The 15,895-nt window shown below is 38.8% G+C and overlaps 1 protein-coding gene across 1 annotated transcript in view; it reads left to right on the top strand.

The window, feature by feature from the left end:
- The window catches only part of LOC135208190 (uncharacterized), a gene marked incomplete in the record, with an annotated part of 184,105 nt that extends 168,534 nt beyond the window's left edge, over positions 1–15,571 (top strand). Inside the window, 3 exon segments of the mRNA XM_064240321.1 lie at positions 3,451–3,602; positions 6,913–7,071; positions 15,254–15,571. Coding sequence (XP_064096391.1) covers positions 3,451–3,602; positions 6,913–7,071; positions 15,254–15,466 — 524 coding nt within the window.
- Between the last annotated feature and the right edge of the window lie 324 nt (positions 15,572–15,895).

Raw genomic sequence — 15,895 nt, 5'->3', positions numbered from 1 at the left:
ACGTCTCGGTGACAGAAGGCAAACCTTCTTGCAATCATGTTACCATTTGGAAATAGTTTACGATGTCTCTGTTCTATGTCTGCCGTATCTTTTAGGTTGTCCGTGATAATGTGACCCAAGTACGGAAATTCGTGCACGAATTCCAGCCAATGATTTCCGAGGGAAATTTGTGGTTCTGCAATAGGCTTAAGCGATCTCCGGAGCAGCGACATGCACTGGGTCTTGGTTTTGTTGTATAGGATATAAAATTCTTGTGCATATTGGCGGGAAGTGTCGATGAGTCGTTGGAGGCCTTGCACTGATGAGGAAATCAGAACCATATCATCGGCATAACAAAGGTTGTTTATAGTTGTTTCATTGACAGTGCATCGAATTAGAAGTGAGTTCACTTTGACATAAAGGGCATCTGCGTATGTATTAGACAGGTATGGTGAGAGAATACCCCATTCCCGAAGCCCTTTTAGAGAGCCAAAGGTGCACGATAATACGTTACCCCATTTGACACAGAATTGCTGTGTGGAGAACCAGCAATATAAAATGCCAATTAAATATAGAGGTGTGTCTCTTTTATGAACCTTCAGGAAGAGCTTCGGGTAGTTTACTCTGTCAAATGCTTTTCTCACATCTACAAAACAAAGGAAAACAGTGGTTTGCTTTAAATCCGAACTGGTTGTCATTGGTGCGTAGAAAGGGGAGAAATCTTACTCGAAGAACCGACTCAAGTATCTTCGACGCTATCGTTGTGATTGCAATTGGACGGTAGTTGCCAGGGTCAGCTGCATACTTTAGTTTGTTTTTGATTAATGGTATCAAGTGAAATAAGAGTAGGGAGTCTGGAAGAAACTGGTAAATTATGCACGCAAAATGTAAATTATCGGATGGCAGAATTTGAAAGCTTCTGCGGGAAGACCATCACAGCCAGCGATTTATTATTTGATATGCTGTTTATGGCATTGCTGATGTTACCTGGAGCAATACGATCTACAAAATGAAATTGAATGTTATCAGTAAGGAAGTTATCTACATCCCTTCGGGAGTCTTGATCATTTATGCAATTCAGGATATTGCTGAAGTGATCGCCACACATACTTGCGATAACCTTGTCACCGACTGCTTCCCCTACTCTCTGTGATTGCTTTTCAGTTTTGGGATTTAAGGACCTGGATATCTTTCCAAAGACGAGGATAATCACAGGATTCTAAGTTTCTATACATTGCATTGGCTCTTAGTTGTTTTTCATTTAATCTGCAGTGTTTAAGAGCAAGTTTGAACTGCGCTCTCGCCTGCCTCATTAGTAATGCAGTGTCCTTCCCTTGGGCTACCATTTTTCCTCCACAGTAAAAACATTTCTCTTGAGTATGTATACAGATCTTTAACCAAGTCATTCTATCCACCTATATTACGAGAATTACCTTGACGAAATCTAAAGGCAGCCTTGCCTGAAGCAAGCATAGCGGAGATTATGTTCGAATAGAATTCATTCAGATCCCTCCTGTGGTGGTCATTTCTACATTTTGTGTTGGTACAAAGTAAGGCGTCTGCCGGTTGAACTATTGACCGCAACCTGGTTTCTGTGGTCGTCTTAAAGTATCTGGTTTTCTGTTGCTTTTTAAAATCCCAGTTTACCACTGGTGGGATGTCAGTTAGGGGATTCACGGTAGGGAGGGTTGGGGTACTGAATGACACCTGTAATGGGATGTGATCGTAGCCCGTTGCAAGATCATAGCGAATATTGCTGGTCATAATAGAATCATGAAGTTGTGGAGATGTGATGCAATGGTCCAGCCAGGAGGTTGTAATTGCATCCACTCTATTTTGTATATATGAATAGGAGGAGGGAGAGAGGAGCATTACATCGCTAATATGGAGAGCATGATTTTGACAGATGACAGTAGTTCATTATAAGATAGTGTTGTGGAGTGAGAATTAAGGTATCCAATTATATAAATATGATCAGCAGGAGAATCGTGAATAATGTGAAATTCACCTAGGACCATGCATAAAAAACATTAATTATTAGGATTTTAGAGTTCCCTACTGTCACTTGAAGCCCCAGCAATCTGTCACTCCTGTATGTCATCACGTTTACCATATTGTCTAACGATTTGTGCCACAGGAAAGAGAGGACCCCCCTTTCGGGCGACTGCTATGCTTTGATCTATAACTTGCATCGATGAAGTCAAGAAGGCTCTGAGGTCTTCATGTATTGAATCACAGATGACAAGGTCATGTGGACAGAGGAGCGTTTGTTGCAATGCAATGATGCCTTTGAAGTTTTTGCAGAACATGTTTAGGAGAGGAATGTTCCGCTTGAGGCCAAAAATATTCCAAGACATTATATCTAATGTATCCATGGCTAATCACGAAGATGGGAGGTGAAAACGCTGATCATTTGGTGGATGGGGGTTAGCCAGAGGGTGTGGGCAGTCACTCGCCGTGGGGGGTTGGCTGCCACTTGCGGTGGAAGTGACCCTGCTTGGGGTCAGTAAGTTCCCCTGGGGGGTGGGTGGGGATGGGGTTGGTACCGGATTAGGTTATATCTTGAGAATATTATATTACGTCCGAAATTCTCACCTTTAAAAACATTGAGGTGTTGAAATAGGCAGGTAATCCTGTTAGCCACTTTATGTTTACTGTTGCATGGGAGTTCGTGGGAGATTAGGGGGTCTGAGCCAGTAAGAAACTATGGTGTCTAGCATCACTGATGAGTGCAGATTGTGAATTGCTACGTGACATCTCTTCTCAGGTGTCGGGCGAGGTGAAACACGAATGTTAGGCTCCGGTCCAGCAGCCAAACGAGAGGTTCTTCTCTTTTTTCTGCTTGTTTGTGTCTGCCAGCCGCCAGAGCCCTCATGATCACTCTCATCCACATCAAACAGGTAGACAGAAAACAAATGAATGACCACTCATCCCCTCTTCGCCTTCATTGCACGTAAGATCAGAGGTGACTATTATCTTGACGTCAGTATCTTTTTGGAGGCAACAGCAATCAAGGCAAGACCACATGAGCTGGCTACTGTAATAAGAGTGACTTAAATAGTGAAATGGTAACCCTTTTCAGTGCAGCAGTGAACATCGGAGTTTGATGACTGTAAGGAACGGAAGGAAATGAAACTGATCAGCATGAAGTTATCTAAAATATAAAAGACCAGACAAGCATGTGTTCTTATTTCTCAGAAAATTTCTAGAATAGGAAAGTTTTTATTCAAATGACGGTTTTTATTTTTGATTGTTTTATCTGTATTTACGTATGATTTCCGTTCATATTTTACCATACTTCTTTTGACTCGTTATTGTTTTCCACATAAAGAAATTATATTAAATAAACTTTTATTCGCCTGTAGGTATAATTCATTTTTCTCGTTTCATCTGAAGTTATGCCCATTTTGAACAGTAACTGTTATTTAATCATTTTTATGGCAATCGTATAATTTTCGTGTTTCATTCCAGTTTTAGGAAATGTCACCAACTCGACTGGACGGGCTTGGAGGTTTGGAGCAATGGGAGACAAATTCGTCGATAGATTCATAAGCCGAGACACCGACTCTCCCATATATCAGAGAGAAGTGGATGCTGTTCAAGAGTGGATTTCAGACGGCACTGTTAGTATCTCTATGAATTTTAGAAATCGTCTTAGCCAATAAAGTAGTTATTTTACATGGAGGGAAAAAAGTTGTACAAAATCTGAAGAACAGAATACAGAGGGAGCCCCCAGACACACATCCATACATACAGATATAAATGTACATCAAGCAAGTTTTCTTTATGAATCTTTGTATTTTATTATTTTATTCTGATGCTTTCTTTAATTTATTGTTTTTTATTCGATATGTTTCACTGCTTTGTGACATTTTCAGGTGACTACTAACCTTCAATTTAGAATTACAACCTTTTTGTTTACCTTGTGTAGTCCTACTGATGAAATGGGCGGCTGCTTTGGACTCATGGAGAGTGGTCCCATCTGAAATGAGAAGAGGGCCAAAAGGCAGAAGCTTTTGATATCCACGTACGCAGGAGTGTTTAAGGAAATCTGCACTGAACAGGGGCATTTGGATGTTGGAGATGATTCATTCCTACCAACATTTTCTTTCCCGTTTGGTGAAACAGTAAGGTCCAGTGGCGTATGATGGTATGAGGCTGCTGTTGTTGCCTGTGTCCATCATGTACCTCCTGCAGGAGGCAAGGTTGGGGATGTAAGATCTACTGAATCGGGCATCATAAGGAGGCCATTTCTACATCTTCGAATGGTCACTGCTCACTTTTCCTCCGTCTACATCTGAGGATGCGGTTCCTGGCAACTTTCCTGAGCTTATGGTGGTATATGCCGAGTCCATGTGGTTGGGATAATTCCGTTTAACCAGTAAGGCCACTTCTGCACAATGTTGGCTAGTTTTTGTTTTGCTTTGGATCCGGTCTCAGTCATTTCTGGCTTTGCAAATGAGGTGGGTGGTACTTTTATGAAGTCTTTGATGCCTCCAGTGACTTATCCATCCCCCCCTCCCCCCGCCTTCTTTTTAGAAAGTCCACAATGCACTTGGCATTAGGAAGGGCAGTCCAGATGTTTGTTGGAAGACAATCATATCCATGCATCTTTTTTGCTTTTAATTTCCCTTGTGAATGCTGATAGTCTCAAGTCAAAATGAAATGTCACTAATCTTGTGCCCTTGACCGAAGCATCAGTGGTAAGAAATATTTTTAAAAATTCGTAATAATTGTTCTGTTTCATTTAACAACACTCAGTACAAGTTGACCTGTACTTCACAAAGTTTGTGGGAGAAGTATTTGCATTATGAATCAAAATGAAATCAAATGAACTACTTAGAAAAGGGCGGAAATGACAAATGAAACCAATATACAAATCAACCAGGCTTTTGATGCTGATTCATTAACCTCTACATTTTTGCTATAATGCCCACAGTCCGGTCTCTGATTACTCGAAAGGTTATTTTCGGGACTTTAAGAAAATTTTCCCTTAGGTTTGCCTCGTAATTAGTCTTATTATGATAAGAATGTATCTTTTTGCCTTATTGAACCTTTGGCAGATGAATGATTGCGCTGCATAGGCAGAGGTCTTCGGCCTCAGTGCTCTCTCATTTTCATTTTTTTTTTTACTTTTTCTGTTTTCATATTTCTGGGTATTCTATTCTTTGAAAGTTTGCTTAACAACCTTATGCTTCTTCCAAAATAATATCGTTAGATCATAATAATAAAAAAATAACCTGTAAAATATAGAAATATTGTTGTACTTCTAAGATCTCTTGCGTGAGAGATAGTGTAGATGTATGATGGAAATTTATTTCTACATTAAGAACATGATAATCTCATTCGTGTACCTCAAATACAACATAATAACCAAGGTCTGTAGCTTGTCCCTGGAGTGCGATGTTCAACCTGCCTCGGTAACTCCTCATGTACTGTGAACGTACTTAGGTCCATGGCTTCTGTGACCTGGTGGGAAGCACCTCACTCTCTCGCTCAAAAGGCCCATCATACGTTTGACACGTGTGTGAGGTAGAAAATTATTCATAATAATAATAATAATAATAATATCGCCAACTGCCAATGGACCCACTGCAATAATAATAATACCCATTTATGACCAACTTTAATTGCATATGTTGTCTCAACCGACCCTCTCTCTCTCTCTCTCTCTCTCTCTCTCAACCTCAGTGTAACCCACAAACCATAATTACCCAAGGTCGTTAAATCAGATCCATAATTACCAAAAAAATAGGCTTTATTTATGATGAACAAATGATTATCTGAATAAGTCCAATTCTGAAAATTAGTGACTAAATGCAACACGATGAAAACTCCAAATAATGCACCAATATAAAAAGGTATAATCCAAAGTAGGAAACCAAAATAACCCTGGGGGGAATTGCACAAATCCCGTCCACCCCTTTCTCGAACTAAACATCAATCATAATAATGACAGACAAATAATGTCATTAGTATCTCCCCTACAATCAACACCATTCCATTGTGGATTGCCAGAGCCATATGAAAAAAAGCAATCCCGCATAAATGAATTGCAAAATAAAATCAAAATAATACCAATGAATTTTCCTGGAATAAAACATAACACATCACGCCATCCAAAAAGTGATGCGTCGTACAATACGAAGCCCCGCTCAGTCTCAGTGAGAGCTAACGATGACAACGACAAACAATGTTCCGACACACTCACTTTTGTGATCTCCTGAAGCGACATTTTGTCATCGCTCCACAGTGCAGCAAAACCAAACTATGTACTTGCAAGTTATTGAATTATATTCACAATGGTGTTCATATTATATTCACAATACTGTTTCAGATATATAGTCAAGAATGATTTCAGTCTTCTTTAAAACCCTAAAGCATATTTACCTCATTATTTTCATTATCCAACTTTCAATCAGGAAGTGTTTAATGAAATATGGAAGGTTATGAACAAGTTTTACCCTTTATTATAATAATCATTACATCATACAAAATGTATCATATCCTATCTGTTTCAGACAACGTAACAATTTCATTTATTAATTCTCTTGGTTCCTGTAAGAAGGTAAATCCATTGCAGCCTCACACACACACACAGACACACACACACACACACAGCCTGCCATAAGTCTAAATATACTTTGTGAATTCAAATTCGTATTAAATCTAATTATCAGTTTGGTTTCCTCTTACGGTTTCCATTAAAAAAATACCCTGGACACAATGTAGCCTAATGCAACTCATTTCTCACAGTATCTGATTGTCCGCAGGTCTGTATCTCCTGTTTTCATGGTATGCATAAAAAAGACGAAATGTTTTCACAAAGGACTATTTCTTCTTCTTTTTCTTTCTCCCTCCGGCGTCAATGGCCTCTGATGATGAGACGCCGAACTGACAAATGAATTGATGAATCTTTGCTCGTCTTTCCAGTGCTTCCACGTCATGCGGGATCATCCCTGGCACGGTGTTCCTATCCTGGGTGGTATGTGGGGTGGGTGCAATGACTGGCGATATGAAGAAGTTCTCAATATAACGAAAACCATCTTCCGATTGGCTAAATCAACCCGTTCTGACCAGGGGGAAGTTGGTGTAAGTATGAATGAGAAGAATTGTAAATAATGTTTTTGGCAAGCGTTAAGGCAAGTGTTAATTCCTCTGAGATAACATGTAACAGCATTTCTTACATTCATCTCCACTAAGTATGGCATTAATAATTAATTTTGTAATTTACTCATAGATAGAAATTAAAAAAAAATTAATGCAGTTTTTGAAACTGAAGTTATTACAGATCTTACTCATACATGATCATTTTCTAATTTTACATTAGTTCTGGTTTTAATTCAAACGACTGAATAATTTCACATGGAGTAGCTGTGCAAAAATCTTTAGATGTGTTTGAAAGGGTGTAGTATCCTCTGCTGAATCTCCTTAAAACTGGAGTATGGGGCACACATGATTCATCACTCTCATATATTTGAACATTACATGAAACATCAAAGATTCTACACAACCTTCTGAGGCTGCAGATATATTATCGTTACAAGGTCCATCTACACTAGTAAATCTAGGCATTAATTGGTCATGGTGTCTCTAACATATTTCCAAAATTGTGAACTTCCACAAGATAATTTCCTACTCCTAAAACTTCCAAGATTTTCCATTCCATTTCCAGGTATCTCCTTTTCCAAAATTTTTTGGAAACATTGCGTCTCCAACATTATACTTAGGAGTTTCCTGAGAGAACAATTTCTTTGACAAAACTTCCAGAACTCTGTTTTTCTAGAATGGACCTTAACCAATTCAATGGTTATTTTAAAGGGATGACCAAACAATAGTTCAGCAGGTGACTTTCCAGTATTAGAATGTGAACTACTTCTATAGTTGCACAAGAATCTACAAAGCAAGTGTTTAAAGATCCACTTTTAAACTTGTTCAAGCCTTCTCTAACAGTCCTCACAGGGTTAAATGGTGCAGGAGTATAAGACTAACACCGTTTTCCTTATAAAAATACTTAATCTCCTTTGAAACAAAATATGGAGTATTATCGGACAAAATCTCATGTGGAATACCAAAATTAGAAAAGGTTTTCCTAAGCAACTCTATAGTAACACTTGATGTTGTTGAGGAGGTAACATGAACATCCATAAAATGAGTATAAGCATCTACAATCACAAAAAGATACTTATTATCCACCGGTCCAGCATAATCTATATGCAATCTAGACCATGCTTTACCAGGTGAAGGTCAAGAAGGAACAGGAGCTTGATTTGGCTGGTAATTAGTATAACAAACATGACAACTCTTTGTAACCTCTGCAATATCTTGATCAATCTTTAGCCACCAAACCTAATTCTTAGCTGCTGCTTTCATGACATTAATACCATTAAAAAATCCTCATAGTAGCACGAGTCTTCAAATGAAGAAACAAATTCACAGTTATGTAGATGTACATATATTTAAATTTAAAACTTTAAGGATAAATTTCGGGAACCGAAAGCTATCCTTAAATATATGTACATTTACATAACTGTGGCTTTGTTTCTCCATTAATACCATTATGACTGCTAGGAAAGCGATCCAACACTTTACACCTCAATAGGGTGGGTATGACAATCCTGTTTCTATACAGTACTACTTCATCATATAAACTTTGATCAGCCTTCACGGTGCCATACTCAGACAATCCTGGATCCCCTTTAGACCAACCAAATTTAATACATCGAAGGATTTTATCTAAAACTTCATCCTTTCTAGTACATTTCTGTATTACCTAAAAAGAAATATTATCAATTCTACTGCTTCAAACAGCTTAATATATTCCGCAGGTGTATGAAACTCAGTATCATCCTTAATAGGTAACCCATTAAATGCATCGGCAACTACATTCTCTCTGCCTGCCTTATAGACAAGGTCAAAAGCATACTGAGATAACAACAAAGCCCAGTGCTGAGTACGTGCATTGGCTTGGTGTGGGATCTGACATCCTTTACCCAATAAGTCAAGTCATGGTGTGTGGTTAGCCCTAGCTTCAAACTTCCTACCCAGTAAGAAATATCTAAATCTGTTTAAAGCAAAAACTGATGCAAGACCTTCTCGTTCTATCTGAGCATAGATCCGTTCAGAAGATTAAAGTATTTTTCTCACAAATCATACAGGAACATCTTTTCCATCAACTTTCTGTAACAAAACACCACCAACTCCCATGGGTGAAGCATCGTCTTCTAAAATCAATGAACTTTCTCCTTCATAATTACATATCAATGGACTTTCAGCCAAATTTTTCTTCACAGTTTCAAAAACAGTTTGGTCAAGTTTACTCCATTTGAATTTTGCATTCTTTTTCAACAGATCATACAAGGGAGCACACTTAATAGAAAAATTATGAACAAACTCACAGTAATAATTAACTATATCAAGAAAAAACTGAACTTCTGCAATAGAAGTGGGAGATGGAGCATCTATTATAGCTTGGACCTTTTTAATAGAAGGACTAACACCTTCAGAAATATAACCCAAATATTCTAATGGAGATACCTTAACAACAAATTTTCTCTTATTAATCTGAATGTTATGCTCTTGCAAAATATCTAAAACGTTATTAAATCTAAGGTCACTCTCCCCTTCAGTTTCTCCACTGATAATTATGTCATCTAGATAGACACCAACACCATCGACATTTGATAACAAACAATTAATAAACCTTTGAAAATATCAAGGGAAGAAGAAAGACTAAAAGGTAACCGTTTAAACTTAAACAAACCCTTATAGGTATTAATTACTAAATATTTCTGTCTCCCTTCATCCACCGGTATATGTAAGTAAGCATTTTTTAAATCAAAAGTGGGAAATAATTCATCAGTCTTTGGTAATGGATACTGATCACAATCTATACATTGATTCAACTCCTAGAAATCATCACAAATGCGCACAGAGTTATCAGATTTCATAACAGTAACAATAGGAGCTGTCCATTCAGCTGAACTGACAGATTGAATTATATCATCATTAACCCAAGTCTGCAAAGCATCTTCAACCTTAGTCGTATAATGAAAGGGAACAGTTGTGTTTTCTAAAATTAGGTACTGAATCACCTTTCACATGAATCTTAGCAACCAAACAAACCCTAAACATTTCTGTCAATCTCATTTACTTTTGATGAATTATCTATGCCTATCAAGTACATACCAATCTTACCCATCAGATCTTTACTGCAAACATTTTAATCATTATTTTCCACAACATAAAAAATCTGACTGACATTATGATTATTATAAGCAACATTTACAGAAACTTTACTTAAAACATATATGTTAACATTATTTAATGCCTTGAAATGTTTCTTAAAATCTTCAGTAAGTAAACCGAAAGTGTGAGCCCAATCTTCACTGCAGCACAGAATCAACCTCAAAAGGAACAATATGGTCCCTAATTGTCACCTTAATTACATCCTCTACAGCATGAACAGTGGTAACTGAAAAAAGCTTATCTTCTCTGTCACTCAGAACAGTTACATCATCAATTGCTTTAACACTTTTCCTCTTTTTATGTACTACAGATTTATGACCACTTTTCTGTACATAATTTTTACTACTACTGACAACAACTGTTCAAGCTTGCTTTAAGTGCCCCTTTTTATGACACTGATGGCATACCTACCTTATCTTTAAACCGACATTTCACACTATCATGAGGGTATTCACAATGTTTACAAGGAACAGATTTTTTCTTTTCTGTTATATTGTCTGCAGTGTGTGTTTTCTGACCCAGTGTAGCCAATTCCTCTGTAAGCGCGCGTGTTCAACCACATGGCTCTCCTGCAGATGAATCAACTTTCACATTGGAGAAAGCACCATACGGTCAACACGAGGTCAAGAAAAACACAGAATCTCAAGATGATGTTTTTGGCGAATATTTCTGACGACGTTTTCATCACGTTATTGATATTGCACCAATCTAGTTATCAAAATGTCGTCCATTTATCTATGTATACCTATTCGAAATTCATGTGTTCTACATCTATATAGTTGAATTTTTGCCTCTGTGAAGAAACAGAGAGACCCAGAGTTAATCCCTTTTTCCTACTTGTGGTCTGTATGGGTTTATGACTTCTGTGAATTTTGGATTAATAATTCAGTAGTATCCTTACCTGCACTTTCGCTTACATCTCACTCTCACACCGGTGATATTGGAGATGACTGACCACGCAAGCTACCCAACACCATCAGTGAGAACCTCGCTGCTGCTTTCATCCAATTGCCGTCCTCCATGGCCCACCACCTAGAAGAATTGTTTTTTAGGATGGAGACAATTTTCATCGACGCAGAAAACAGCCGCCATCCCCGAATTCCTGCTGGACGATGTGTTTGAGCAGATAGCAACATGGCTTGAGGAACTAGACACTCCAGTAACTTACAACATCCTGAAGGATGAACCGAAGTCATCCCTCAGCATGCTGCTAGTGCAGAGATCAAAGAAGTTCCTGAACCAAGTGGGGTCACTGATAGGTGACGAGAGGCCGTTGCAGGTGTATAAGCGGCTATGGCAACTCATTACCCAACCAGCCAGGTGTGGAGAAGCTGAGTCATCCTTGGACTTGGTGAAGGAAGTACTCCTCACCAAATTACCCCTCCAGACAGTAGCTGTGATGCTAAAGCCTCCACCATGCCCATAGAAGAATTTTTAGTCATGGTGGACGAGGTGCATCAGCAGCGTGTCGCACAGAGCAGTCATCTGACAGCGAAGGAGACAGCAATGAAGATGAACCATCCAGGCCCCATTTACAAGAAGCACTTTCCCAGACAAGAATATAAGGGAAAGCAATCACAGGCACTGGAGATTTTGGGATAAGTGAAAAAGCACTACAATGGCTGCATATTCTCAAAAACACCCAGTAGTGTTACACATGTGACCCTCTAATAGTAATGAGGGGGGGGGGACGAGATAGGTTGCCTTGTGGTCTTTCTTCTAGGTATGAGAGATAAACGGAGACATGCTCTGTCATAAGAGATGAAATATCCGACATGGAATTTTTTGTTGATACTGACAGACTGCAGGCCATTCATCCAAGCAAGACCAGGAGAACAGATAAACCACCATCGGAGCACCACTAATGATGTGCAGAAGTTGGTAGATGAAGGTCAAATTTGACACATAAGACTACGACAGGTCCTTCATTATGGCTGACATGACAATGGCATTATTAAGGACAGATATCCTAACAGTGCTTAACTTTCTAGTCACGAGAATCACAAAGAATTCATCTCCTCAACAGCCAAGCAGATGTACAACAACAACGGCAGCAGACAAGAAGAAGCAGAAAATATGGCCCATTGCACTACACATCCCATCAGCAGAAATAAGAGAATTGCAACACAAATACAAAGATGTATTTAAGGATGACTTTAAACACAGCCTTATGAAACCAGCAAAGCACAGAATCAATCTTCACATTCAAAAAGGTGCCCCAATCCACTGAAAATTTAGACAATTGGCTTCAGAGAAGCTAACCTACATGAAAAAAGTCTACAAAGAAATGGAAGAAGCTAGAATATGCCAGAAAGCCTCCAGCCCATGGGCATCACTCCTACACATGATGCCAAACACAAACGAAACATGGCGCCCCTGAGGAGATTACCAAAAAGTTAATGTCAAGACAAAGATTTACAGATACCCACTACCAAACATTGACATAACAAACGAAGTGAGTGGAGCAAGAATATTCACCAAAGTCTATCCATTGAAAGGATACTTTCATGTACCGATAGCGAAATGAGACAGAAAAACAATAATAATCACTCTGTTCAGACTTACACATTTAATTACAACTGCTTCACCCTCTGCAACTTGGAGGAAACATTCCAAAGGCTACTGGAAAAGATATTTGGGGACCTTCCATTCTGTGCAATATGTGTGGATGATATACTAATATCCAGCCCGAACCTAAAACAGCATCTTAAGCATGGGAGAGAAGTGCTGAAAAGACCAGAAGAAAATGGGCCGATTGTGTGAGTGGGGAGAGAAAACAGTGAGCTTTTTAGGACACAAAGTGAGCCAAGATGGCATAAAACTACCACCCAAACCAACAACGGTGAAATCGGTACAAGAATTCTTGGTACTTATAAATTATTATTACCGATTCATCCCAAATACAGTGGTCCCCCTGTATTCACAGGGGATGTGTACCAGACCCCCGGGAATGTTTAGAATCCACGAATAGTTGGAACCCCTATAAAAACGCTGAAAACGGCCTATTTTGCTGGGTAAAACTCAAGAAAAAAGTGCATTTTATGATGAAATTGATAATAAAAACCAGGAATTTCTGGATATTTCTCATAGAAAATTACTGTGAATATTCAAATTTTCCACGAATAATGGGTTAATGTGGTCCAGAGAGAAATCCGCTAATCCGTGAGTCCACAAATCAGGAGAATGCCAATCCGGGGGCCCACTGTATAGCTAAAATCATGAGCCCATATATCAGTGTTTGAAAGGATAAAAAAATTCAAATTGGGGAAATGAACAAGGTGATGCATTTAAATTAGCAAAAGAAGCAATAACAAATGCAACAATACTAATATTCCCTCTATATAACAAACAATGACAATCAATGCAAGCAATATATATAGCGATGAGCACTGTCCTCGAGCAGGACACTGATAATGGTCGCCACCCATTAGCTTTCTACAGCAAGAAGCTAACAACAGCAGAACAGAAATCCTGGTCATTCAACGAGGAAATTCTTGCAGTCTACAAAGCAGTCTGACACTTTCGCCACATGCTTGAGGGATGAGAATTCGTGGTCCAGATGAAGTACCAACCCCTGGTGCATGCTTTCACGAAATCAGCAGATGTGTAGTCAGAGCATCAACAACGACAACTGTCAATGGTAGATAGTAATGTAAGATGGGCAGAAGCAATCCCAATTCGACAACAGACAGCAGAAAGCTGAGTTAAAGCCCCTATTGACTGGGTCAGTAGGTACGGTGTTCCCAAGATCATACATCACCGATGACAGAGGCTTAGAACCAAAATAATGCATATTGCCACCTACAACCCCGAAGTAAACAGAATCATAGAGAGGCCGCACAGATCATTAAAGGGATCTCTAACAGTCAGATGTCAGGGAGGCAGTTCAAGAAAAGAACTACCATTGGTCCTGCTGGGATTGAGACCACCACATGAAGTGTTCAACGTATCCCTGGCTGAAGTTCTGTATGACGAAGAATTGACATTACCAGCAGATGCCTCCCTAGAAAACAAAAGCCCGACAATGACATCTGCAATGAGAAAGGTGGTTTCGAAAAAAACTTTACCAGCAGATGCCTCCCTAGAAAACAAAAGCCCGACAATGACATCTGCAATGAGAAAGGTGATAGAAAAACTGTTACCAGCAAGAACAATGTACCAATCAGACAGAAAAGTGTTTGTCCCCAGAGAGTTAATGAATGTAAACTACCCGTTCATCTGGGTTGACGCACACAAACCCCTCCTCACCCTAGTATAATCTGGCCCACAAAGAATTCTTCAATGGTAATTGAAAATGTTCTTAGTGCTGGTTGATTGAAGAACAGCATTGTTTCAATCAACCAGTTGAAACCAGCCTATATACTGGACACCAGCCCACAGTTGTGGTTTTATTCTGAGGTTGGGGGAGGGGAGCATTGTAAGTACATGGCTTTCCCACAGATGAATCAGCTCTCACCTCAGAGAAGCACCATGTGGCCAACACGAGGTCAGGAGAAAACAAAATTTCAAGATACTGTTTTCGGCGAATATTTCAGATGAGGCTATTGTCACCTTATTGATATCATACCAATCTATGTACTAAAGCCTCATTCATTCAACTATGCATACTTATTCAATACTCATATGTTCTATATCTGTGTACAAGAGCCTCATCCTTTCAACTATGCATACTTATTCAATACTCATATGTTCTATATCTGTGTAGTTGTAATTTTGCCTCTGTGAAGAAACACAGAGGCCTAGAGTTAATTCCTTTTTCCTACCTGGCAAAGGTTGGGACTACTTTGTGGCTGGCACTTTATGGCTCATGTGAATTATGAATTAATAAATCAGTTGTATCCTGACGTGCACTTTCGCTTACACCTACACTCTCACACCTTCATTATAAGAAAAATCCTGTGCCCATATCAGTGAGAGTTAAAAAGTTACTAGTTGTTTGGTTGAACTGTTTAAATGATAATAAAAATCATAGTAATTAATATAATGAGAATCAGTCCCAGGTTTGATTGATTTTTTTTATTTTCAGAAACATTTATACCATTTGGTGCAAGAGAATGGCACCGTACACGACTCTTACACTTGCGGCTGGTTTGGTGCCTCCAAACCTTTCCCAACGCAGAGGTTTGGTGATACTTTCATTGGCCAGAAGTCACTTATGAAATTTTTCAATAGGCATAAGCTGAATCCCTGTCCTGAAAAGTGTCGACCTAAAAATCACCCTGATTGGCTATACTGCTGAACATTCACTGCAATATTGTTTGATAAGTTGGAGTGTATGATTTTGTTTAATATAATCTTCTTTCAGTACTAAAGATTATAGAAATTAAACACATATCTTTTTTAATATTTTTTTATTCAACTTATTCCTATTCTTCTCTCTTCCACACCGGGATGTCCTCCTCTCCTCCTCTGTTTTTTTTGTCCATATCACTAATAGAATGTCTCAGTAATCTTGCATATAACAAATCCTCCATTCGTTTTCAGCTCTTTTAGTCTTTCAATGTTTTAAGCACTTGATACTGGCTAAGGGCAGTATACTCAACATGTTTTGTCTATTCTCTGCTGTTTTATTGCTTCAAACCTGTTCGAATGCAGAGGTTGATGGGGAAGGTAATCAGTTTCCTTGTCTAGTTGAGGCCAGAAGCAGAAGAAAATGGATGCACTGAAG

The sequence above is a fragment of the Macrobrachium nipponense genome, chromosome 35, assembly GCF_015104395.2.
Source record: "Macrobrachium nipponense isolate FS-2020 chromosome 35, ASM1510439v2, whole genome shotgun sequence".
In the NCBI taxonomy this organism is placed as follows: Eukaryota; Metazoa; Arthropoda; class Malacostraca; order Decapoda; family Palaemonidae; genus Macrobrachium; species Macrobrachium nipponense.
Note: the sequence above shows the minus strand (reverse complement) of the source record. Positions and strands in the feature narration are given on the sequence as shown.